Source organism: Neoarius graeffei, chromosome 5 (genome assembly GCF_027579695.1).
Source record: "Neoarius graeffei isolate fNeoGra1 chromosome 5, fNeoGra1.pri, whole genome shotgun sequence".
Classification (NCBI taxonomy): Eukaryota; Metazoa; Chordata; class Actinopteri; order Siluriformes; family Ariidae; genus Neoarius; species Neoarius graeffei.
This window is the reverse complement of record NC_083573.1, coordinates 83,157,484-83,183,248: the sequence shown is the minus strand read 5'-3', so window position 1 is coordinate 83,183,248 and position 25,765 is coordinate 83,157,484. Positions and strand designations below refer to the sequence as shown.

At 41.9% G+C, this 25,765-nt stretch overlaps 1 protein-coding gene across 5 annotated transcripts in view; it reads right to left on the bottom strand.

The window, feature by feature from the left end:
- Window positions 1-25,765, bottom strand: part of LOC132887095 (piezo-type mechanosensitive ion channel component 2) — a 345,950-nt gene that overhangs the window by 6,691 nt on the left and 313,494 nt on the right. For all 5 annotated transcript variants that reach the window (XM_060922465.1, XM_060922467.1, XM_060922466.1 and 2 more), the window contains 10 exons: window positions 22,554-22,964; window positions 19,959-20,217; window positions 16,028-16,210; window positions 14,180-14,429; window positions 13,929-14,061; window positions 10,144-10,291; window positions 9,015-9,229; window positions 8,750-8,908; window positions 8,382-8,529; window positions 6,367-6,555 (listed from right to left, as the gene is read on the bottom strand). In XM_060922465.1, the coding sequence (XP_060778448.1) occupies window positions 6,367-6,555; window positions 8,382-8,529; window positions 8,750-8,908; window positions 9,015-9,229; window positions 10,144-10,291; window positions 13,929-14,061; window positions 14,180-14,429; window positions 16,028-16,210; window positions 19,959-20,217; window positions 22,554-22,964 (2,095 nt within the window). The remainder of the gene's footprint in view (window positions 1-6,366; window positions 6,556-8,381; window positions 8,530-8,749; window positions 8,909-9,014; window positions 9,230-10,143; window positions 10,292-13,928; window positions 14,062-14,179; window positions 14,430-16,027; window positions 16,211-19,958; window positions 20,218-22,553; window positions 22,965-25,765) is intronic.

Here is a 25,765-nt window from a genome sequence, read left to right as displayed (position 1 = left end):
AACCGTATGGACTTACTGGACATTGGTTTCCAGCAGAAAATGACGGTTTGTAGCGATTTCCATCGCATGCACAACATTCCGGACGAGAGAAAAAAAAAACATTCCGCACGAGATAGCGAGACCAGCGGGGTCTCCGTGGATTGTTATTGGAAGCAAAGCTAAGGAGGCGGCGCCGGGAGAGGAAGCAAAAGCGAGGCTGCAGAGCCGGCCTGTTGACTAAGCTCAGAAAACAGCCACTCAGATCTCCACTGCTAAGCCTCTACCTCTCCAACGCCAGGTAAACAAGACGGACGATTTGGAATTACAGCTGGAATTACCTTATTCTATTCTATTCTATTCTATAATTGGCTGGTCAGTGCTATACTCAATACTTAAGTGACTTACCCATCCAGTGAGGATCATTTTCTTGTTTACAAGATGCCACATCTGAGTCACTGACAAATCCTGAATTTCTGTAAAGAAAACTGTCCAGAGATTTATAAGCATGCAGTGCTTCACCACTGAGCAGCGAGGGAAAGTTAATGAGGTAATTATACACGTCCGGGTATTCCACCTCTGGCAGTTCAATATCCACTGACACGGTTGTGAAAACTCCGTCCGGAAAGCCATAAGGGTCACTAATCTGTAGATCGTTTATTTTAGACATGTATCTAGTTATCTGTTCATTAGAAAAATGAGCCGTGTAGTCCATCGGTTGAAATTGATCCATTCTGTACACGAGTGCAGCAGTATTCAGCTGTGCTGTTGACCGACAAGATGGCGGCTGAGTACTTTCCGGTCACGTGACTGCAAGATCTCTATTAGATGGGCAAAGGGCGCTGTGCTGAGCTGTGAAATGTCTGACACAAGCACAATTCACAGTTCCCACCAAACGCTGGAGTAAACGCATGCGGGTTGTTTCTGACCCATTTGTGTAAATTGATGTAGAATTACAAAAGCTGTGCTTGTTCATAACTTAAGAAAGGAAAAATAATAATGATGATTTGTGCTAAACAAAAACAAGATATTTACTGCATGTTTGGAAAAGTAAATGACAAAATGAATTTATTTCAAAAGTATATCATAGAAACACTCAGCCATACATGAAATAACCTGGAAAATGAATGCAAGGTCATTTTTGACCCATGTTGTGCATTAGAAGGGTAGTGATACAAAAAGGGTTTTTATTCAAAAAGTAAGAAAGGAAAAAATAAAATAAGGATGTATGATGATCAAAAACAAGTTAATTGAGGAATACCTTGAATACTGAATGATGGAATTAATTTATTGCAAATATACAGAAGATAAAAACTCAGCCGGGTCACTTTTGACCCATGTTTTGCATCAGAAGGTTAAGATAATTAACAGTTATTCCATGAAATCGAGTCGTACATGAGCTGACGAGGCACATAGCACTGAGTTGACTATAAGCCATGTATGGCGAGATTGAGTGGAATAACTTTTATTCTATCCACATTCACTGGATTTTTGAGAAACAGAGCAAAAACTTTATACATAATGTCCAACAAAATCATTTCCCCTTAGAATGTAAACAAACCGGCGAAATGACTACCAATTTGTGAAAAATGCTATCATAATAATTCTTGAAAAATAAAAAAGACACATTCTTACCATCAAATACTCTCATTCCATATTTTGTTGCTTTTTTGTAATTTTCTGGCGTTTTGTTTTCGAGTAGAGTTTTTATTTCGTCCTTGGTTGGTTCAGGGGGCGGCACGGTGGTGTAGTGGTTAGCGTTGTCGCCTCACAGCAAGAAGGTCCGGGTTCGAGCCCCGTGGTCGGTGAGGGCCTTTCTGTGTGGAGTTTGCATGTTCTCCCCGTGTCCGCGTGGGTTTCCTCCGGGTGCTCCGGTTTCCCCCACAGTCCAAAGACATGCAGGTTAGGTTAACTGGTGACTCTAAATTGAGCGTAGGTGTGAATGTGAGTGTGAATGTTTGTCTGTGTCTATGTGTCAGCCCTGTGATGACCTGGCGACTTGTCCAGGGTGTACCCCGCCTTTCGCCCGTAGTCAGCTGGGATAGGCTCCAGCTAGCCTGCGACCCTGTAGAACAGGATAAAGTGGCTAGAGATAATGAGATGAGATGGTTGGTTCAGCAACACGCTCTGCCATTTTGTTTTTCTCTACTCACGGTATATGAGCTGATAGCCTAGTAGTAGAGTAGCCAATCAGACCGTGCGATTGCTCATATCCAGTGAATGTGGATAAAATAAAAACGGATATCTTAAGTTACAAACATTAAATAGCTAAAAACATTAAAATATAGACAAAACACAGGGGGAAAAAATACAAAAATGCTAAAAATATATCCTGTTTAGAATTCATACTTAAAAATGAGTCTATTTACATAATTTTTAAATCTGTTGGAATTTGAGGGTGATGGCTGCTACTTTTCATTAGGTTATATGATGTTTCTTTCTTTTTCGGTAAAATAGCGTATAACGGCTGGGGCGGGTCTAAATTGCATTTCTTAAAAATATTAACATCTGCTTTCTCTAAGAGATTATGAATATTTACTTTATTTGAGCTGTATTTCCTTTTATAACATCTGTCTAAAAAATTCTAAATTTGAGTCAGATCGGAGTTGGAAGCACCATAAATAGAGAGTCCATACGAAAAATTAGGTAAAGCTAAAGTATTAAAAAGTCAGTCGACCTCTACCTGAGAAAAACCTTCCTTTCTGAGTCACCTAATTACATACAAACATTTATTTGCCTTGGTTCACTTAGCCTGTACATGCTTAGTGTATTTACAATTCTCTTGAGACGTTATCTCAAGAATAGCCAATTCTACACATTGTGGAATGTTATGAACAGGAGATAGATCGTGGCTGGAGCCTTTCTTGTGGAAAATAAGCTCTTTATGTTTTGATAGATTGCAATTCACATTATTATCCTTAGACCAAACAAGAAACTGGTCAACCAAGTCCAAGTGGCATTGTCCATTATTCCAGACCGGAACAATGACAGTTGAATCGTCAGCATATTTAAAAAGGGAGGGGTTGGTATCTAAGCTAATACTTAACATTAACACTGAACCTTAATTATTTCCTTTCTCAAGTGCCTTGCATTAGTATTCATCCCTCTTGAACTTTTCCACATTTTATAGTGTTTTAACCTGGAATTGAAATGGGTATCCCAACCTAATGGCCTCCTTACCCACTCTCTGATTTTTAGTGGATGGCCTGCTTTAGGCAGAGTCGCTTTTTGACACATTCTTTCAGTGTTTAATAATGGATTTAATGGTGCTCTCCTGGATGTTTAAAGTTTAGAGTATTTTTAGAACTAAACCCTGATATATATTTTTTCCAGAAATTTGTCCTGGACATGCTTTCATAATGCCTTGGTCTTCATTACGCTCTCAGGTCTTGCAGGAACAGGTGTGTTTATAGTCATATCATGCGACACTTCCTTGTTTCACCAGATATAGTTTAACATTTATGATTACTTAGTTCCGCACCAACCAATATGATGGATTTTTCTCCCACATGCTCCCTCCTAGGCTTAATAAATATATATATATATATATATATCTCATCTCATCTCATTATCTCTAGCCGCTTTATCCTTCTACAGGGTCGCAGGCAAGCTGGAGCCTATCCCAGCTGACTACGGGCGAAAGGCGGGGTACACCCTGGACAAGTCGCCAGGTCATCACAGGGCTGACACATAGACACAGACAACCATTCACACTCACATTCACACCTACGGTCAATTTAGAGTCACCAGTTAACCTAACCTGCATGTCTTTGGACTGTGGGGGAAACCGGAGCACCCGGAGGAAACCCACGCGGACACGGGGAGAACATGCAAACTCCACACAGAAAGGCCCTCGCCGGCCCCGGGGCTCGAACCCAGGACCTTCTTGCTGTGAGGCGACAGCGCTAACCACTACACCACCGTGCCGCCCATATATATATATATATATATATATATATATATATTATTTACCAGCTGGGAGGTCCATATGGTGAAATACCGTGACCGAGGTCTTGAAAGTACTGAGCGAGGCCCTCTGGGCCGAGGTCAGTATTCAAGGCCGAGGTCACGGTATTTCACCATACGGACCGACCTTAAGCTGGTAAATAATATATTTATTTTTTTCTTTACCAAATTCTAAAAGAAAATGAAAGCGCCCGAAAGGGAAAACCGAGCCGAGCCAAGGCGAGCCGCTATTTTGAATCCTCATTCACGGCTGTAATGCAAATGGCTTCCTCCTCGGTATACAAGTGCACTTCCATGGCAGGAAAAAAAACTACATTTTGCCGCCTATGTAGTCGCCTATGTAGTCCCCTTTTTTTTTTTTTTTATAATTTTTACTTTCTCTGCATGTTTTAAATTTACTTTAATTTTAACTCTATTCTATTTTATTCTTTATTCTATTCTGCTGGTTTCCTTTTTTTTGTTCTCCTCCTCCTATTTCTACTTTATTTTATTATTTTATTTCTACTATTGTTTAATTCTTATTATTTTCTTTTAATTCTTTTAATTAATTGCTTTAGAATAAAAATAAAATTATTTTATGTAATTTTATTTCTCCATTGTATACTGTTTTTGTTTTTACTTCTGTAAAGCACATTGAACTGCCATTGTGTATGAAATGTGCTATATAAATAAACTTGCCTTGCCTTGCCCTATTCAAACAAAATTGAGTCATTCAGGATTCAGCCATGTTTTTGCTCAGCGTTAGCAACAGTTAGAGGTTTTTAGCTTTCTCCTGAAATGTTTTCTTTTATTTTGTCTTCCTCAGGGTAGTAAAATTCGCTTTCGCTGTGAACACTGTCGTTATCGCTATCCATGCTGTAAAATTAATGCTATTCTCCTGAGAAATGCTGGCAAAAATTTATAAGATTTTTGATAATCTTATAAATAAATCTTATTAAAAAAAAGATAAATGTTGACAAAAAATTCTACTATGTTTGTTGTTGTTGTGAATGAGCAAGTTGCCAGAGGTCCATAACCGGGGTCCGTAACTGGGGTCCGTACCGTAGGATACGGACCCTCTCGCCAGCCAATCAGAGCGCAGGATTTGATGAAAACCGGACCGTGAAAAAAATAAAATGGGTTATTTGGGTGACATGGTGGTGTAGTGGTTAGCACTGTCACCTCACAGTAAGAAGGTTCTGGGTTCGAGCCCAGTGGCTGACAGGGGCCTTTCTGTGTGGAGTTTGCATGTTCTCCCCGTGTCTGCGTGGGTTTCCTCTGGGTGTTCCGGTTTCCCCCACAGTCCAAAGACATGCAGGTTAGGCTAATTGGTGACTCTAAATTGACTGTAGGTGTGAATGTGAATGGTTGTCTGTGTCCATGTGTCAGCCCTGTGATGATTTGGTGACTTGTCCAGGGTGTACCCCGCCTTTCGCCCGTAGTCAGCTGGGATAGGCTCCAGCTTGCCTGTGACCCTGTACAGGATAAGTGGCTACGGATAATGGATGGCTGGATAATGGGTTATTTTGGGGGGGCACGGTAGTGTAGTGGTTAGCACTGTCACATCACAGCAAAAAGGTTCTGGGTTTGAGCCCAGTGGCTGACAGGGGTTTTTCTGTGTGGAGTTTCCTCTGGGTGCTCCAGGTTTCCCCCACTGTCCAAAGATATGCAGTTAGATTAACTGGATACTTTAAATTGTCCATCAGTGTGGATGGTTGAGAGGAGAAAACCTCTATAATAATCCAGTAGAAGGCAACAGGAAACCACGACTGTTATTCTTCTTGAGAAACTTTGATGGCTGAAGCTGTCGGAGTGGACCTGCCATCAGGCACAACACTAAAGAAGAATGGGCTGTTTTGTGTCAATTCGTGACATACAGTATAATCCCAATGAAGTCCATTTCAGTTACAGGTTGTAAGACTACAAAATGTAGAAAAGTTTGGGGGGTGAATATTTATAATGTCATTGTGTTTGGGAGGAAATCTATCAGCTAGTAGCAAATTGTGGTGCAAAGCATTTTAAATTAGTGTTTTTTTTCGCACATGAATCTTGCTCACTTCTCCTAGCTTGTCCCACTTACATGTGGGGTCGGTGCTGTGTGGGCCTTACTGATCCACATGTCATTAATTGGAGCATAGTTTTACGCTGGATGCTCTTCCTGCTGCAACCTTCCCATTTCCAGTCTTGGGAAACAACCATTCACAGCGATGGGCAATTTAGAGTAGCCAGTTAACCTAACCTGCATGTCTTTGGACTGTGGGGGAACCTGGTGCACCTGGAGGAAACATGCAAAGTCCACACAGAAAGGCCCCCGTCGGCCACTGAGCTCAAACCCAGAACCTTCTTGCTGTGAGGCAACAGTGCTAACCACTACACCACCGTGCCGCCCCTTTTTTGCACATAAATAAATATCATAAATAAAGTAAAGCTAAAGTTGAGGCGCACCTGAAATCCTCCCAGTGTGATGGTGACCGACACATCCAGGGGTTTGTTGATGACGCCAGCCACTGATTTGATCAGAGACATGAAGAGCAGCGGGAACCAGACGATGCAGATGAGTAACATGACGATCATTCCACCCATCCCATACTTAACCACCTTCTTCTTCTTTTGCCCACGTGGCTGAGGATACCTCTGATCAATCACACACATACACATTTCTCTTACTATCATTTCAGCCAAATGCCCCTGCATCAGATATTCCTCTCTGTGGGGCATTCGGCCTCCACTGAGATACAGTATAAAAGCTTGCTCACATATATTGCATTACAACATCAACTGCATCATACATGTATCCTGTATTCTCTCCTCCTTTTTACTGAGTTAATGCAACACTTTTCTAAATGTATATACAGTTGTGGTCAGAAGTTACATGAATGTCATCTTGGATATGAATGTCATGGCAATATTTGGGCTTTCAGTAATTTCTTTGAACTGTTCTTTTTCTGTGGCAGAATGATTGTACAGCATACATCTTTAATTAAAAAAACCAAAACTCTAGAATTTGGTGCACAAGTTTTAATTTTCTTTGGGTTTTCTGAAATCAACACGGTCAAAATTATACATACAGCACACCTAATATTTGGGTAAAATGTCTCTTCGCAAGATTCACCTTGACCAAACATTTTTGTTTACCATGAACAAGCTTCTGGCAGAATTCTGGTTGGATATTTCATAACTCTTCTTGGTAGAATTGGTAGAGTTCAATTAATTTTTTTTTTTTTGGCATGGACTCAACTTATAAGCACGGTCCATACATTTTCAAAAGGGTTGAAGTCAGGACTTGTTTTAAGCTTAATATTAGCCTGCTTTATCCTTCACAACCAGCTCTGATGCGTGTTTGGGTTCATTGTCCTGTTGTAACTCCCAAGTCCCAAGTTGTGTTCAAGTTTCTGATGGATTATGCTGAAGAATTCTGAGGTAGTCCTCCTTCTTTATTATTCCATCCACTTTGTGCAATGAACCAGTTCCACTGGCAGCAAAACAGTCCCAGAACATGATGATCCTGCCACCACCAGCAGCTGGTATAGTGTCCCTCTGTGCATGGTGGCCAAACAACTCAATCTTTGTCTCATCTGACCATACAGCTTTCCTCCAGAAGGCTTTTTCTGTGTCCATGTGGTCAGCTTCAAACTTTAGTTAAGCTTGAAAGGTGTCAATTTTGGAGCAGGGGGTTATTTCTTGGATAGCAGCCTCTTAGTCCATAGTGATCTGAACTGTAGACAGTGATCCACCAGCTTCCAGTTCATGGCAGGGCTGTGTCATGGTGGTTCCCAGGTTGTTCCTGACCATCCAAACCAATTTCCTTTCAGCTGAGGGTGACAGTTTGGGTTTTCTTGAAGCAAAGTGGCTTGGCAAAGTGAGTACACCTCACAATAACTTGGATACAATTGTTTGAACTGATCTTGGAATTTGTAGTTGTTTAGAAATGGCTCCAAGAGACATTCCAGAGTTGTGTATATATGCGATCCTCTTTCTCAGATCTGCACTGAGCTCCTTGGACTTTCCCATTTTACTGTGTGTTGGTCAATCCAATAAGTGCTGTCAACAAACCCTTTTTATGAAGGCACAGAGACGCTACCAGCTGTAGTCAATCATGATCACTAACAGGAAGTTGAGAGGCCTCGGCCTTGGCAAGATAAGAGACATTTTGGAAGTTTCAGTACCTCTGAATTAATAATCTAAGTGAATGTATGCAAATTTTCCACCCTGTATGTATAATTTTGACCCTGTGTTGATTTCAGAAAACCCAAAGAAAATTAAAACTTGTGCACCAAATTCTAGTGTTTTTTTTTTTAATTAAAGATGTATGCTGTACATTCTGCCACAGAAAAAGAACAGTTCAAAGAAATTACTGAAAGCCCAAATATTCCCATGACATTCATATCCAAGATGATATTCATGTCACTGTATGTAAACTTCTGACCACAACTGTATGTTGTAAAATGTAAATTTCTCACTTTCTCTGATTCCCTCCAGCATTTGAGTACAAAGATGTGTGCGTAAATGTCCTCCACACAGATCCAGCTAGAGAGACTCAGAGTGGTGTCTGTCCAAACCCAGTCCATCACAGCCCTCAACTCGGTCAGGAACGGAACCAACCGGAACCTGAAAGCGAAACCCGCACAGACGCTGATTTACTCAGGACTGCAGAGAGTATATGGACACACACAATAACAGAGACTCCAGACCATTAAATTCCAGCTGTATTATTTATCCAAATCGTGTAAAATCATGAGTCCAGGCGAATTTATTAATGTGTGTAATTTGTATATTTGCTCTTCAGTATTTATGAGGCAGGGCAGTGATGCGTGTTCATGGTTCTCACCCCTGGAAGAGGAAAAGGTTGACATAATTATAGCTTTTGGTCAGGAAGTTGCCCAGCACACGAGTAGGGTAGCCACAACGGATCTGGTAGGCTGACAGACCAAAGTAGATGCACTTCACAAAGTACCAGAGCTGAGCCACCATGTTCTGACTGAAACGCCTAACAGAACAAAATAACAAAATAGGATACAGTTTCTATTTATATTTGTAATATAAATTCAAACTATGAAAAAGTTTCATTCTGTATGTAGACAGGAAGTATTTACCGCTCAGTGACTCCTGGAAGGATGAAGAACATCCAGAAATGGATACCAAACACTAAAATGACCTGAAAGATGACTTTCCCCATAACAGTCTTCCTCAGGTAGAGCGCACGGTCCACCACCATAGTCGCAAACTGGATGAGGACCATGACGAGGAATGCTTCGGGGACCTGATCCTCTGACAGAGACGACGTAATGTCTGCAGCAGCAGAGTGTTTCTATTCAGACATGAAAGACAGGATTGAAATTCAAGCTAAACATTCGAAAATTTCTGCTTTCTCAATGCATAAACACAAATGTCCAAGTGTTAAAAAAAAATCACTGAAGTGAAACATGAAAGAGGGATCATAATCTTATTGGAAAAGCTGAGTAAGTGTTGAATATGACAGGTACACTGATCAGACATAAAATTACAAACACTGACGGGTGAAGAAATGAATAACATATGGTTATCTCATTACAATGGCACCTGTCAAAAGGTGGGATATATTAGGCAGCAAGAGAACAGTCAGTTCTTGAAGTTGATGTGTTGGAAGGAGGAAAAATGGGCAAGTGTAAGGATCTGAGTGACTTTGACAAGGGCCAAATTGTGATGGCTAGATGTCTGGGTCTGAGCATCTCCAAAATGGCACATCTTGTGGAGTGTTCCTGGTATGCAGTGGTTAGTACCTACCAAAAGTGGTCCAAATGAGGACAACCGGTGATAGGGTCATGGGTGGCCAAGGCTCATTGATTTGCATGGGGCATGAAGGCTAGCCCATATGGTCCAGTCCCACAAAAGAGCTACTGTAGCACAAACTGCTGAACAAATTCATGCTGATACCGTTCTATTTTAGCCAGCATTAACTTTTTCAGCAGTTTGTGCTACAGTAGTTCTTCTGTGGGATTGGACCATATGGACTAGCCTTCATGCCCCATGAGACTCAGTGAGCCTTGGCCACCCATGACCCTGTCACTGGTTCACTGGTTGTCCTTCCTTGGACCACTTTTGGTAGGTACTAACTACTGCATACCAGAAACACCCGAGAAGATGTGCCATTTTGGAGATGCTCAGACCCAGACATCTAGTCATCACAATTTGGCTCCTACATTACACTCAGTTCTTCCGAGATAATACCAACGCTGAACCCACCCCAAAAGCCCAGAATCCAAAAACAATAATGATGAAATCGACAGTATCAGCCAGGAACATGAGCACGTAGACATCTGTCACTGCGCTGTATTCTGGGTGGATCAGGTTGTAGAAGAACTGGCGAATTGGAATGAAGATATCCAAGACTCTGAAATCACATACAGGTTGGGGAAACTTGTGATTATAAAACAGCATTCAAACATTTATTGTATGTAGTGGTGATAAATAGGCTTATTAATAAATAAAATTACATCGCTGAGGCATTTTTAGGGCATTACAAATCTCTTAACAAGGGTTTTATGGATGTTTTGCATACCCAGTGTACTTGGCTTCAGAAATAAGCTAGAAGGGCATACCTCCGCCAAGCCACATATTCGAATAAGCAGATGTTTACCAATCGGAAAAATTTATCCGAATCCCAAATCTGGATCCTGATCCAAATCAACATCAAAATCAAATCACTTGAACTTAGGATAATACTAAAGCTGGACGCCAAATTTGATCAAAATCCGTTCACTACTTTTTGATTTACGTTGGGAAAAGATAAAAAAAAAAAATCCTGGATCCGCATACATATCTGGATTTGCATCAAAATCCAATCAATTGTGCCTTGGTCCATGGCTCACCTTTCCTCAAAATTTTATCAAAATCTGTTCACTACTTTTTGAGTTATGTTGGGAACAGACAAACAAACAAACTGAGGCGGAAACATAATCTCAGTTGGTGGAGGTAAACATTTAGTGCTAGTGAGTTGCTATTGAGGTTTTTCACCTGACGTCACAGGGTCACGTGACGCCCCGGTGTCCGCCATTTTGAAGGTCAAGCTACATACTAACGCTGCAGACAGAGAGGGAGAACCAGCTTGAAAAAAAAAACGTGTTACAGACACCGGATCCAGTGTAAATAGCTGCCGGAGCACGCTCCGGCTTGCTCCTCCTCAAATTAAGCAGCGCGCTCCGGCTTGCTCCCCCTCAAATTAAGCAGCGCGCTCCGGCTTGCTCCCGGAGTGCTCCGGGAGCAAGCCGGAGCGCGCTGCTTAATTTGAGGGGGAGCAAGCCGGAGCGCGCTCCGGCAGCTATTTACACTGGATCCGGTGTAAATAGCTGCCGGATCATAATTACAGTAAACTAGTAAATACAGTAAAGGAAAAACTTGAGACTGAAAGGTTTTAACAGTCATCCAAATGACTGAACGTAAACATTGCTACAGTAACATACTAGCTATGTTGTTGACATTAGCTAGTGCTAACAGCTAGCTGCTAGTACACTGCTACAACACAGACACCGACCCTAATAATACAGTTCTTGGTCATTGCCTGGTAACAGCAAATTTATAACAGGCCATGTCTCAACAGACTAAGAAGTTATTTCAATGACATTTAATAACATTTTGTTTATCCTGAGGACCGAAAGTAAATGTGAACAAACCTTAGCTGTAATAAGATGGCGACCACCGGCTCCAGGGACGACCCGCTGATGTAGGCATGTTACCCAGCCTGACACAAAATATTTGTAGGCATCCAAACTCTTATACGCTTTCAGATCAATACCTGTGTATGGCGATGGGTTTTTAACGACATAGGTATACAGATCATGTGGGCCGAAGTCAGGTAAAGACGAGGGCTTGGTGTACTTCCGTACGTCAGTGAACAATCCTGGTGGAAGCAGGTAAACGTCGTTCTCCAAGCCTGCTAACCTCAATTTTTGCAAATACCTCTCCCTCTGCTCGCCCTGTAAATGCCCTACGTCGCTGGATAGTGAAGGTGTTTTCTGCATCTCGCTCCTTTTTCTTTTATGTTTTTCGTTTGTCGCCTTCCTCGCATTCAAACTGATTCGAGCCGTGACGTCCAAAATGGCAGCCTAACGATGCATCACATGACTTGGTCACGTGGGTGAAAAACCTCAATATAAATGCTTAACAGGCTTTAAGGAATACATTAAAAATGAATTACAGTGCCTTGCAAAAGTATTCATCCCCCTTGGTGTTTGTCCTGTTTTGTCACTGGAATTAAAGTGGATTTTTGGGGGGTTAGCACCATTTGATTTACACAACATGCTTACCAATTTAAAGGTGCAAATTTTTTTTTTATTGTGACACAAACAATAATTAAGATGAAAAAACAGAAATCTGGAGTGTGCATAAGTATTCACCACCCAAAATTAAAACTTTATAGAGCCACCTTTTGCTGCAATTACAGCTGCAAGTCTCTTGGGGTATGTCTCGATTAGCTTAGCACATCTAGCCACTGGGATTTTTGCCCATTCCTCAAGGCAAAACTGCTCCAACTCCTTCAAGTTAGATGGGTTGCGTTGGTGTACAGCAATCTTCAAGTTATGCCACAGATTCTCAATTAGACTGAGGTCTGGACTTTGATTAGGCCATTCCAAGACATTTAAATGCTTCCCTTTAAACCACTCCAGTGTAGCTTTATCAGTATGTTTAGGGTCATTGTCCTACTGGAACGTGAACCTTTGTCCCAGTCGCAAATCTCTGGCTGACTCACACAGGGTTTCCTCCAGAATTGCCCTGTATTTAGTGTCATCCATCTTTCCTTCAGTCCTGACCAGCTTTCCTGTCCCTGCAGATGAAAAACATCCCCACAGCATGATGCTGCCATCACCATGCATGTCGTCTGAGGGAGTTTTTCCTTGCCACCGTCGCCACAGGCTTGCTCATTGGGGATAGAGTAGGGATAAAATTAGCTCATATTTTAAGTCGTTCAAATTCTGTAAAGCTCCTTTGCGACAATGTTTATTGTTAAAAGCGCTATACAAATAAACTTGACTTGACTTGACCATGCTTCATTTTAGGGATGGTGTTCTCAGGGTGTTGGGTTTGCGCCACACATGGCATTTCCCATGATGGCCAAAAAGTTAAATTTTAGTCTCATTTGACCAGAGAATCTTTTTCCATGTGTTTGGGGAGTCTGCCACATGCTGTTGGGCAAACTCCAAATGTGTTTTCTTAAGGAATGACTTTTTTCTGGCCACTCTGTGGAGTGTACGGCTTAAAGTGGTCCTATGGACAGATACTCCCATCTCCACTGTGGATCTTTGCAGCTCCTTCAGTGTTATCGATGGTGTCTTTGTTGCATCTCTGATTAATGCCCTCCTTGCCCGGTCTGTGAGTTTTGGTGGGCGGCCTTCTCTTGTCAAGTTTGTAGTGGTGCCATGTTCTTTCCATTTTGCTATAATGGATTTAATGGTGCTCCCTGGGATATTCAAAGTTTGGGATGTTTTTTATAACCCAACCCTGATCTATACTTCTCCACAACTTTGTCTCGGACCTGTTTGGAGTGTTCCTTGGTTTTCATGTTGCTTGCTTAGTAGTGTTGCAGAGTCAGGGTCCTTCCAGAACAGGTTGATTTATACAGACATCATGTGACAGATCACGTGACACTTTGATTGCACACAGGTGGATCTTAATCAACTAATTATGTCACTTATGAAGTGAATTGGTTGGACCAGCTCTTATTTCTGGGTTTCATATGAAAGAGGGTGAATACTTATGCACACTCCAGATTTCTGTTTTTTCATCTTAATTATTGTTTGTGTCACAATAAAAAAACAATGTGCGCCTTTAAAGTGGTAGGCATGTTGTGTAAATCAAATGGTGCTAACCTTCCAAAAATCCATTTTAATTCCAGCTTGTAATGCAACAAAACAGGACAAAAACCAAGGAGGATGAATACTTTTGCAAGGCACTGTACATATTTATAGTGCAGCTTAATGCATGTGGAACATCAAGAGCTGGAGTGAAGCGAACAAGAATGACACATTATTTACATTTTGACTGTGAATTTCTTGGCTTTAATGATTTGCTCTCGGACTTTCTCCAAAATGAGTTCTTTGCGGCTCTTCTGCTGAACCCCTAACACACTGCCTGCACGAGACACACTCGTCCTTGTGAATGAACTGCCTATGGACACATACACACACAAACATGGAATGTTGTAACATATAATAAATATAAAAGACAAAATATAGACACATATGTTACACAATGCTTTTGTGCATTTGTTTCACTCCATGCTAACCTCCTCTGGAATGTGTTGATCTGTGAGAAATGTGTGATCCTGCACTGGAACTGTGCCGGCGCATGGCGGAGGGTGTGCTTGAGCGTTTTCTTGGCATGCGGACATGTATAGTCTCCATTAAAGTGTTCCGGGTCAGTGAGCTCCTTTCCCTTCGGACTGGGGGTTTCTCTGTGCTGTCCGAGTCTGAGTGACTGTACAGTGTCTTTTTAGCGTCTGATCTGGTGTCGTCCTCATCCCACAGACCATGACACTGATTCAAGAGGAGAGTGAATACACACATCAGCTTCTACACGGCTGTTACAAAGGTCATATCAGTGAATGTGTTGGGAAATAACAAGATCAACTGTGAGCTACTGCTCACGTACATATCCCCCCGCTCTCACTTCTATCAGAATGCAAGCAATCGAAAGGACACTTATTATGAATGTTGACTTCAACAAATAATTAACCTTGAAAAAAGTAAGTAAAGAGCAGTGTTCTCCCCAAGGATTTCAAATAGCATCCTGGTAAACTGTCATTTTGAAATAGCATTTTGCTTCTTGAAATAGCATCAAAATCCACCCTATATGCTTCATAAATACATTCAGTCGGTAAACAGGAAGTCGATGTGGGACAGACTTGAAAATGGTAGACATGCTATAGAACCCCAAGCTAAAGCTTGGTACCAAATATCAAGCAGTTGTGATTTGTAGTTGCTGAGAAAAGTGTTATGAAAATTTTGTAAATCCACGCTATATGTTTCGTAAATACATTGTCGGTAAACAGGAAGTTGATGTGGGACAGACTTGAAAATGGTATACACGGTATAGAACCCCAAGCTGAAGTTTGGTACCAAGTACCAAGAGGCTATGATTTGTGGTTGCTGAGACAAAGGGTGTTTCGGATGGACAGAGGTAAAAACCAGTATACCCCCCTCCTTCGGGGCGGGGGTATAAGAACAGGAAAATTGAAAATTACGTATTCCAGTGAATAATTTTAATTATACCAACATTAAAATCAAAAGCATATTATTTTCAAGACAAGTCGGTATAAAAGCAAACTATGGATAATATTCATCCTTGAAAAGAAGATTGACCACTTAACACATAAGATTCTGTCAGGTAAGACTGAGTGCAGCACAGAAATTTCATTAGTGGAAGACACTTTCATTTAGTGTCATTTATCTTTTACACGTTTTCTTATCTCTGATTAAAAAATACAGTTAAAAATGTCTTGAAAATCAACTGTAAATTTGTTATTAGGACGTTCTACCACAAACAAGACATCACGATCCTGAATGACAGGTGACAGAGGTGATGGATAAAAATTAACATTCTAATTTAATCAAGTAAAAGAAGGGAATAAATTATCTGACATAAAAACAGTTATCTATTAAGAATTGCACTATTAACCTGTTGGTAAGCCAACTGTTATTACCTAATTATGTTTTGATTGATTAGAAATGAAAAATTCCATGAAGGTCTTAATGTGGTTTTATATGGAAAAAATAACAACTACTTAACAATTAACCATAATAATAAAACAAAAAGTTAAATATAAATTTTGAGAAACTAAATTCACACAATAAAAACATGCAGTGCAAATATGATGAAAAGCTGTCTTTTTGTACAATAAACTGAAAAGTGACTTTTCTATACATTTGCTATATATGAGAAATACTTTATAAGTTGTCAACTGATTTTGACATTAACTGAATAAAGTTTCATCAAAATCAGACAGATAACCTGTGTGAATGTGGATTACATTACAGTAATTGGATTACATTACAGTTTGAGATGTCAAAACTCAAATGTCTGATATCATAGTAGGGCTAGTACAAAATGCTTAATCATAAACATAAAAACCTACCTTAAGAATTGAGCGATGGAAAAAGAGTGCCAGCAGTTGGACCAGGTCATAATGGACGTATCCCTCTTTTTTCTCAACTCCTATTATATTAGGAGGGTGGAACGGTTTGGTCTTGTCCAACTCTACGTTCTGATTGAAGGGGAAGAAACCAAACTGGAAGAAGTATTTTATTACTATGGTCACCTAGATGTGGAAAAAAGAAAGAATAAAATGTTACCTTCATGGCAGTGATAGCAGTTCACTGATTGAAACCTGTCATGTGAGTTGCCATTATGATTTTAGTGATTAGTGAAATTCAAAAACCTGATGCAATCTTCAAGCAGATGATAGTGTTACTGCAGGTGTAACAGATTAATGTTAATAAAGCTACAACAGATGAGTGATATTGAAGGTGTAACAGATGATAGTGTTACTGAAGCTGTAACAGAGATGATAATGTTAGTGAAGCTGTAACAGAGATGATAGTGTTACTGAAACTGAAAAAGAGATGATAGTGTTACTGTAACAGATATGATAGTGTTACTGAAGCTGAAACAGAGATGATAGTGTTACTGTAACAGATATGATAGTGTTACTGAAGCTGAAACAGAGATGATAATGTTAGTGAAGCTGTAACAGAGATGATAGTGTTACTGAAACTGAAAAAGAGATGATAGTGTTACTGTAACAGATATGATAGTGTTACTGAAGCTGAAACAGAGATGATAGTGTTACTGTAACAGATATGATAGTGTTACTGAAGCTGAAACAGAGATGATAGTGTTACTGTAACAGATATGATAGTGTTACTGAAGCTGAAACAGAGATGATAGTATTACTGTAGCAAAAAACAGAGATGATAATGTTACTGTAACAGAGCTGATAGTGTTACTAAAGCTGTAATAGATGACAGTGTTACTGAAGCTATAACAATATATTTGATTATTATATTTTTATAGAGTAACAATATTTTTATTTGTACATTTGTAAATATCTATTTTTCAAACTTATGGTTTGCAATTTATATTAATAAATTATTATTATTATTATTATTATTATTAAACAGAGCTGATAGTGTTACTGTAACAGAGCTGATAGTGTTACTGAAACTGTAACAGAGATGATAATGCTAGTGAAGCTGTAACAGATGACAGTGTTACTAAAGCTGGAATAGATGACAGTGTTACTGAAGCTGTAACAGAGATGGTAATGCTAGTGAAGCTGTAACAGATGATAGTGTTACTAAAGCTGTAACAGAGATTATAGTGTTACTGTAACAGAGATGATAATGTTACTGAAGCTGAAACAGAGATGATAATGTTACTGAAGCTGAAACAGAGATGATAGTGTTACTAAAGCTGTAACAGAGATGATAGTGCTACTGTAACAGAGATGAGTGTTACTACAGCTGTAACAGAGATGATAGTGTTACTGTAACAGATGATAGTGTTACTAAAGCTGAAACAGAGATGATGGTGTTACTAAAGCTGGGATAGATGACAGTGTTACTGATGCTGGAACAGAGATTATAGTGTTACTGCAACAGAGATGATAGTGTTACTAAACCTGTAACAGAGATGATAGTGTTACTGTAACAGAGCTGATAGTGTTACTAAAGCTGTAACGGAGATGATAATGCTAGTGAAGCTGTAACACATGATAGTGATACTGAAGCTGTAACAGAGATGGTGTTACTGAACCTGTAACAGATGATAGTGTTACTGAAGCTGTAAGAGAGATGATAGTGTTACTAAAGCTGTAACAGATAATAGTGTTACTGTAACAGTGCTGATAGTGTTACTGAAGCTGTAACAGATGATAGTGATAGTGATACTGAAGCTGTAACAGAGATGATGGTGTTACTAAAGCTGTATCAGAGGATATCATTATGAAAGCTATAACAGATATAATGACAGTGATACTGAAGCTGTAGGATATATAATGATAGTATTACTGAAACTGTAACAGAGATGATAGTGATACGGAAGCTGTAACAGCGATGATAGTGATATAGAAGCTGTAAGAGGATGGTGTTACTGAAGCTGTAACAGAAATAATAGTGATACTAAAGCTGTAAGTGATATAACGACAGTGTTATTGAAGCTGTCACAGAGATGATAGTGTTACTGAAGCAATAACATAGGTGACAGTGATACGGAAGCTTTAACATATTATAGTGATACGGAAGCTGTAAGAGAGTTGATGGTGTTACTGAAGCTGTAACAGGTGGAAGTGTTACTGAAGCTGTAATAGAGATGGTGTTACTGAAGCTGTAATAGAGATAACTGTGTTACTGAAGCTGCAATAGAGATGATAGTATTACTGAAGCTGTAATAGAGATAACTGTGCTACTGAAGCTGCAATAGAGATGATAGTATTACTGAAGCTGTAATATGGATGATGGTGTTACTGCAGCTGTAACAGATGGTGTTCCTTAAGCTGTAATAGAGATGATGGTGTTACTGAAGCTGTAATATGGATGATGGTGTTACTGCAGCTGTAACAGATGGTGTTACTGAAGCTGTAATAGTGATACTGAAGCTGTAATAGAGATGATGGTGTTACTGAGGTTGTAACAGATGGAAGTTATACTGAAGCTGTAATAGAGATGTTGGTGATACTGAAGTTGTAATAGAGATGTTGGTGATACTGAAGCTGTAATAGAGATGATGGTGTTACTGAAGCTGTAATAGAGATGATAGTGATACTGAAGCTGTAATAGAGATGATGGTGACACTGAAGCTGCAATAGAGATAATAGTGACACTGAAGCTGGAATAGAGATGATGGTGACACTGAAGCTGAAATAGAGATGATGGTGATACTGAAGCTGTAATAGAGATGATGGTGATACTGAAGCTGGAATAGAGATGATGGTGATACTGAAGCTGGAATAGAGATGATAGTGATACTGAAGCTGTAATAGAGATGATAGTGATACTGAAGCTGTAATAGAGATGATGGTGATACTGAAGCTGGAATAGAGATGACAGTGATACTGAAGCTGTAATAGAGATGATGGTGTTACTGAAGCTGCAATAGAGATAATAGTGACACTGAAGCTGGAATAGAGATGATGGTGACACTGAAGCTGTAACAAATGGAAGTTATACTGAAGCTGTAATAGAGATGATGGTGTTACTAAAGCTGCAATAGAGATGATGGTGTTACTGAAGCTGTAATAGAGATGATGGTATTACTGAAGCTGTAATAGAGATGATGGTATTACTGAAGCTGGAATAGAGATGATGGTATTACTGAAGCTGTAATAGAGATGATGGTATTACTGAAGCTGGAATAGAGATGATGGTGATACTGAAGCTGTAATAGAGATGATGGTATTACTGAAGCTGGAATAGAGATGATGGTGATACTGAAGCTGTAATAGAGATGATGGTATTACTGAAGCTGGAATAGAGATGATGGTGATACTGAAGCTGTAATAGAGATGTTGGTGATACTGAAGCTGTAATAGAGATGATGGTATTACTGAAGCTGGAATAGAGATGATGGTGATACTGAAGCTGTAATAGAGATGATGGTATTACTGAAGCTGGAATAGAGATGATGGTGATACTGAAGCTGTAATAGAGATGTTGGTGATACTGAAGCTGTAATAGAGATGATGGTGATACTGAAGCTGGAATAGAGATGATGGTGATACTGAAGCTGTAATAGAGATGTTGGTGATACTGAAGCTGTAATAGAGATGATGGTGATACTGAAGCTGTAATAGAGATGATGGTGATACTGAAGCTGTAATAGAGATGTTGGTGATACTGAAGCTGTAATAGAGATGGTGACACGGAAGCTGTAACTAGGGTTAGGGTTACCAAAGATGTAATGGAGAAAATGCTCTTATTGAAGCTGTAACAGACATAAAAATGTTACTGAAGCTGTAATAGAGATTATATATAGCTCTAATGGAGTTGATGGTGTTATTGTATCTGTACCTCTGTGTAAACTATGGCGGTCATCCAGAAGCGCTTGCTGGGCCGGGGTACAGACAGCATGGCCCACAGGAAGATGAGGATGGGGAGCACCAGTGTGGCCACTGATGCTGAGACCATGTGATTAAGGATAATGACTAGGTAGCATACCATCTCTGAGTGGGCCACCAGCATGTTATAGAGGGCATAACACAGCTGTAGGATCTGTGGCTGGGAGCTGTAGAAGCGCTCAGATTCCTCCAGCTCTTCATCATAGAACATCCTTTTGGAGAGAAACAGAAGCAATACTAAAAGACTGGAGATGACAAAATTTAAGACAGAGCATTTCACCAAAGGGCGGCACGGTGGTGTAGTGGTTAGCGCTGTCGCCTCACAGCAAGAAGGTCCTGGGTTCGAGCCCCGGGGCCGGCGAGGGCCTTTCTGTGCGGAGTTTGCATGTTCTCCCCGTGTCCGCGTGGGTTTCCTCCGGGTGCTCCGGTTTCCCCCACAGTCCAAAGACATGCAGGTTAGGTTAACTGGTGACTCTAAATTGACCGTAGGTGTGAATGTGAGTGTGAATGGTTGTCTGTGTCTATGTGTCAGCCCTGTGATGACCTGGCGACTTGTCCAGGGTGTACCCCGCCTTTCGCCCGTAGTCAGCTGGGATAGGCTCCAGCTTGCCTGCGACCCCGGGGCTCGAACCCAGGACCTTCTTGCTGTGAGGCGACAGCGCTAACCACTACACCACCGTGCCGCCCCTGCAGTTTTTATGTATGACCTTTCGATAATTGGATGACTGGGCAATTTAGGTAATGATGACACTATTAGTAAGTTAAGGCAATCAGTACAACATCGGTAACTATAGGAGTCTGCGATATATTTATGTTTATTTGGTTAAGGCAAGGGTTATCAAAACTTTGTACTGACAGAGACCCATTTAAACGTTGAGATAAATTTCACTGACTGACTTCAGGACAAATTTATTTAAAATATTATACATACAGGACACTTTTTCAATGGAATAAAAACATGTATTCTCTTCCCTTCTAGCGGGTTTCATTCATTTGGTTTGATAGCATGCAATATTGTTAGCATATCACTTATCCTACATGTATTACGTCACTCTACCCAATGGAGAATGAGCGTTGAATACGGTTTACGATATTGCATGGTTTTCAAGACAAGATGACGTCACACGGTGGAGCTAATGCGAATATTCAATGAGAAAGTTTTCAGTTGCGTATGTGCACAAGCATTTCTTTGTTTGCCAGGAAAGAGAAAGATGCATTGAACACCCGAAAGTCTACCACAACTTCATTAGAAATTCTTCACGCAAAATTACAAGCCATGGCGAACTGTTACTATTAGAGCTGGGACTTAAGCTCAGCTAAAACTTAGCCAAACACACCAAAAAAGCAACAGGGTAAAGGATTTCGCAAGGGATTAGCAGCAGAGTCCCAGGTTGCTCCGTTGTGTCTAGTTGCCGATGTTAAGTTTAAAAGTAACTAAGTAAATTAGACAGGGAAATTAATCCTTAGGTCTGAGTGAAAAGTACTGTGGCGAGCGTGCATGGAAAAAGAGTCTGGAGACAGAAATCTTACTTTCTCAGTTGTTTGCCTGTGCTACTTGCTCTCGATAGCACTGGCTTGACCGGTTTATTAGCATTTGGTAACACTACTGATGAACGCTACACCGGCTGGAAGCTGACAGCACCAACTCATGGGTAAGCTATAGTAGCGTTGGCCTTCGAGAATGCAGATATGCTGGTATGAAGAGAGTGTGTATGTATAATAATAATAATAATAATAATAATAATAATAATAATAATAATAATAATATTGGCTGAGTATATTTTGTGGTATATCAGATATATTCCATTCAGCTAGCATGATATTGAACTCATCTTCAACTCGTTCAATATCATGCTAGCTGAATGGAATATATCTGATGTACCATGAAAAAAAGCCAGCCAATATTATTTAAATAAACTATCCAAATATTAAGCTCATTCTTGAAATATGTACATTAGATTAATAATGCCATTATATTCAAGTTGATATTATTTACTTCGGCGGCACGGTGGTGTAGTGGTTAGCGCTGTCGCCTCACAGCAAGAAGGTCCGGGTTCGAGCCCCGTGGCCAGCGAGGGCCTTTCTGTGTGGAGTTTGCATGTTCTCCCCGTGTCCGCGTGGGTTTCCTCCGGGTGCTCCGGTTTCCCCCACAGTCCAAAGACATGCAGGTTAGGTTAACTGGTGACTCTAAATTGACCGTAGGTGTGAATGTGAGTGTGAATGGTTGTCTGTGTCTATGTGTCAGCCCTGTGATGACCTGGCGACTTGTCCAGGGTGTACCCCGCCTTTCTCCCGTAGTCAGCTGGGATAGGCTCCAGCTCGCCTGCGACCCTGTAGAAGGATAAAGCGGCTAGAGATAATGAGATGAGATTATTTACTTCTTTTTTGAGGTTGGGATTAAACCTATTCAACTGAAATAATCAAACAGATTAATAAGATGATGAGGTATGATTTCCATCAGCGTAACAAAATGCAAAAATCAAGATGCTTCATGAACCTCAGTGTGTGAAGCATGGGATTAAACAACTGACAGTGTGGTTTTTCTCACCTGTTGCGCAGAAGTTCACTGGCTGTGAGCTCGTGGCTCAGTGAGGGGACTGTGCTGTTGTCTGGTGCATTTATCCTGAGTTTTTTCTCTTCAGTGTGAGCTGCTGACTCATACACAGAGTCCAGACCTGTGGCCTTGCTGTAGGACGGAGGAATGTCTGCCTCTGAAGGGAACCTACTGAGCTGTGGCCATATCGTCTGCTCGGATGCTAATGCAGTTTCCCACTCAGATGCTAAACCACCTTTGAGAGTCTGCCCCTCACTGCTACAACGCCGGATAGCTGAGGGCTCAGGCAGCTCTGTGGTTGTCCATCTGTCACCACAGTGAGAACTTTCTCCAGCATTGTTTTGCTCTTCAATGGTGTCACCAGTGCCTTGGCGAGAGTATAATGTTGTGCAATGTGTGTTTTCACTGCCACAAGAGGAAAGAGGTTGAAAAAAAGCAATCAGATATTAGTGAATAGATATTAGCCAATTACAGCGTCTTGCAAAAGTATTCATCCCCCTTGGTGTTTGTCCTGTTTTGTTGCATTACAAGCTGGAATTAAAATGGATTTTTGGGAGGTTAGCACCATTTGATTTTCACAGCATGTCTACAACTTTATAGGTGAAAATTGTTGTTTTATTGTGACACAAACAATAAGATGAAAAAAAAAAAACCAACAGAAATCTGGAGTGTACATACAATGTAAAAAAAAAAGTTACGCCAACTTAAAAATTCAAGGCAACTTACTGCACAGGATTTTTGAGTTTATGTGACAACTAAGATTTTTAAGTTTTGAAGAAAGTTGTGCCAACTTGTACTTTTGGTCTCAGATAACTTAGCCTTCATATTCACACGAACTTAATTTTTTCAGTTTTACATGATAAGAATTCAACTTTAAGGCCACTAATCTTTCATCCAAGTAAAAACTAATTTGACAAACGAAATGTGCAAACACGCTCCCCATGGGGAGCGGCGGCGGGCTGGTGTGGGCTTCCTTATAGCTCCCCAGCTCAGCCGCCATGTGTTGGAGTTTACCCCAGTGAACGAGAGGGTCGCCTCTCTGCGCCTTCGGATTGGGGAGAGGGCTCTTGCTGTTGTTTGTGCCTACGGGCCAAATAGCAGTATAGAGTATCCGGCCTTCTTGGAGTCCCTGGGAGAGGTACTGAGGGGTGCTCAGACTGGGGACTCCATTGTGCTACTGGGGGACTTCAATGCTCACGTGGGCGATGACAGTGACACCTGGAGGGGCGTGGTTGGGAGGAACGGCCTCCCCGATCTGAACCCGAGTGGTGTTTTGTTATTGGACTTCTGTGCTAGTCACAGTTTGTCCATAACGAACACCATGTTCGAGCATAGGGGTGTCCATAAGTGCACGTGGCACCAGGACACCTTAGGTCGGAGGTCGATGATCGACTTTGTAGTCGTGTCATCTGATCTCCGACCCTATGTCTTGGACACTCGGGTGAAGAGAGGGGCTGAGTTGTCAACTGATCACCACCTGGTGGTGAGTTGGATCCGCTGGCGGAGGAGGAAGCTGGACAGACCTGGCAGGCCCAAACGTATGGTGAGGGTCTGCTGGGAACGTCTGGCCGAGCACTCTGTTGGGGAGGTCTTTAACTCCCACCTCCGGGAGAGCTTTTCCCAGCTTCCGAGGGAGGCGGGGGACATTGAGTCTGAGTGGACCATGTTCTCTACCTCCATTGTGGACGCAGCTGTTCGGAGCTGTGGCCGCAAGGTCTCCGGTGCCTGTCGTGGCGGCAATCCCCGAACCCGGTGGTGGACACCGGAAGTAAGGGATGCCGTCAAGCTGAAGAAGGAGTCCTATCGGGCCATGTTGACCTCCGGGACTCCTGAGGCAGCCGACGGGTATCGGCAGGCCAGGCGTGCTGCAGCTCGGGCAGTTGCGGAGGCAAAAACTCGGAACTGGGAGGAGTTCGGGGAGGCCATGGAGAAGGACTATCGGTCGGCCTCGAAGAAATTCTGGCAAACCGTCCGGCGCCTCAGGGGGGGGAAGCAGTACTCTGCCAACACTGTTTACAGTGCGGGTGGGGAGCTGTTGACCTCGACTGGGGACATTGTCGGGCGGTGGAAGGAATACTTTGAGGATCTCCTCAATCCCACCGTCATGTCTTCCACTGAGGAGACTGAGGCTGATGACTCAGAGGTGGACTCGTCCATTACCCAAGCCGAAGTCACTGAGGTGGTTTGCAAGCTCCTCGGTGGCAAGGCACCGGGGGTGGATGAGATCCGCCCTGAGTATCTCAAGTCTCTGGATGTTGTGGGGCTGTCTTGGTTGACACGCCTCTGCAACATCGCGTGGCGGTCGGGGACAGTGCCTCTGGAGTGGCAGACTGGGGTGGTGGTCCCTCTTTTTAAGAAAGGGGACCGGAGAGTGTGCTCCAATTATAGGGGAATCACACTTCTCAGCCTCCCAGGGAAAGTTTACTCCAGGGTACTGGAGAGGAGAATTCGACCGATAGTCGAACCTCGGATCCAGGAGGAACAATGCGGTTTTCGTCCTGGTCGCGGAACACTGGACCAGCTCTATACCCTTCATAGGGTGCTCGAGGGTTCATGGGAGTTTGCCCAACCAGTCCACATGTGCTTTGTGGATCTGGAGAAGGCATTCGACCGTGTCCCCCGTGGTATTCTGTGGGGGGTGCTTCGGGAGTATGGGGTTCGGGGCTCTTTGCTAAGGGCTGTCCGGTCCCTGTACGAACGGAGCAGGAGTCTGGTTCGCATTGCCGGCAGTAAGTCAGACCTGTTCCCAGTGCATGTTGGACTCCGTCAGGGCTGCCCTTTGTCACCGGTTCTGTTCATAATTTTTATGGACAGAATTTCTAGGCGCAGCCAGGGGCCGGAAGGAATCCTGTTTGGGAACCACAGGATTTCATCTCTGCTTTTTGCGGATGATGTTGTCCTGTTGGCTTCTTCAAACCAGGACCTTCAGCATGCACTGGGGCGGTTTGCAGTCGAGTGTGAAGCGGCTGGGATGAGAATCAGCACCTCCAAGTCCGAGGCCATGGTTCTCGACCGGAAAAGGGTGGCTTGCCCTCTCCAGGTTGGTGGAGAAGTCCTGCCTCAAGTGGAGGAGTTTAAGTATCTCGGGATCTTGTTCACGAGTGAGGGAAGGATGGAGCGTGAGATCGACAGGCGGATCGGTGCAGCCTCCGCAGTGATGCGGTCGCTTTACCGGTCCGTCGTGGTGAAGAAGGAGCTGAGCCAAA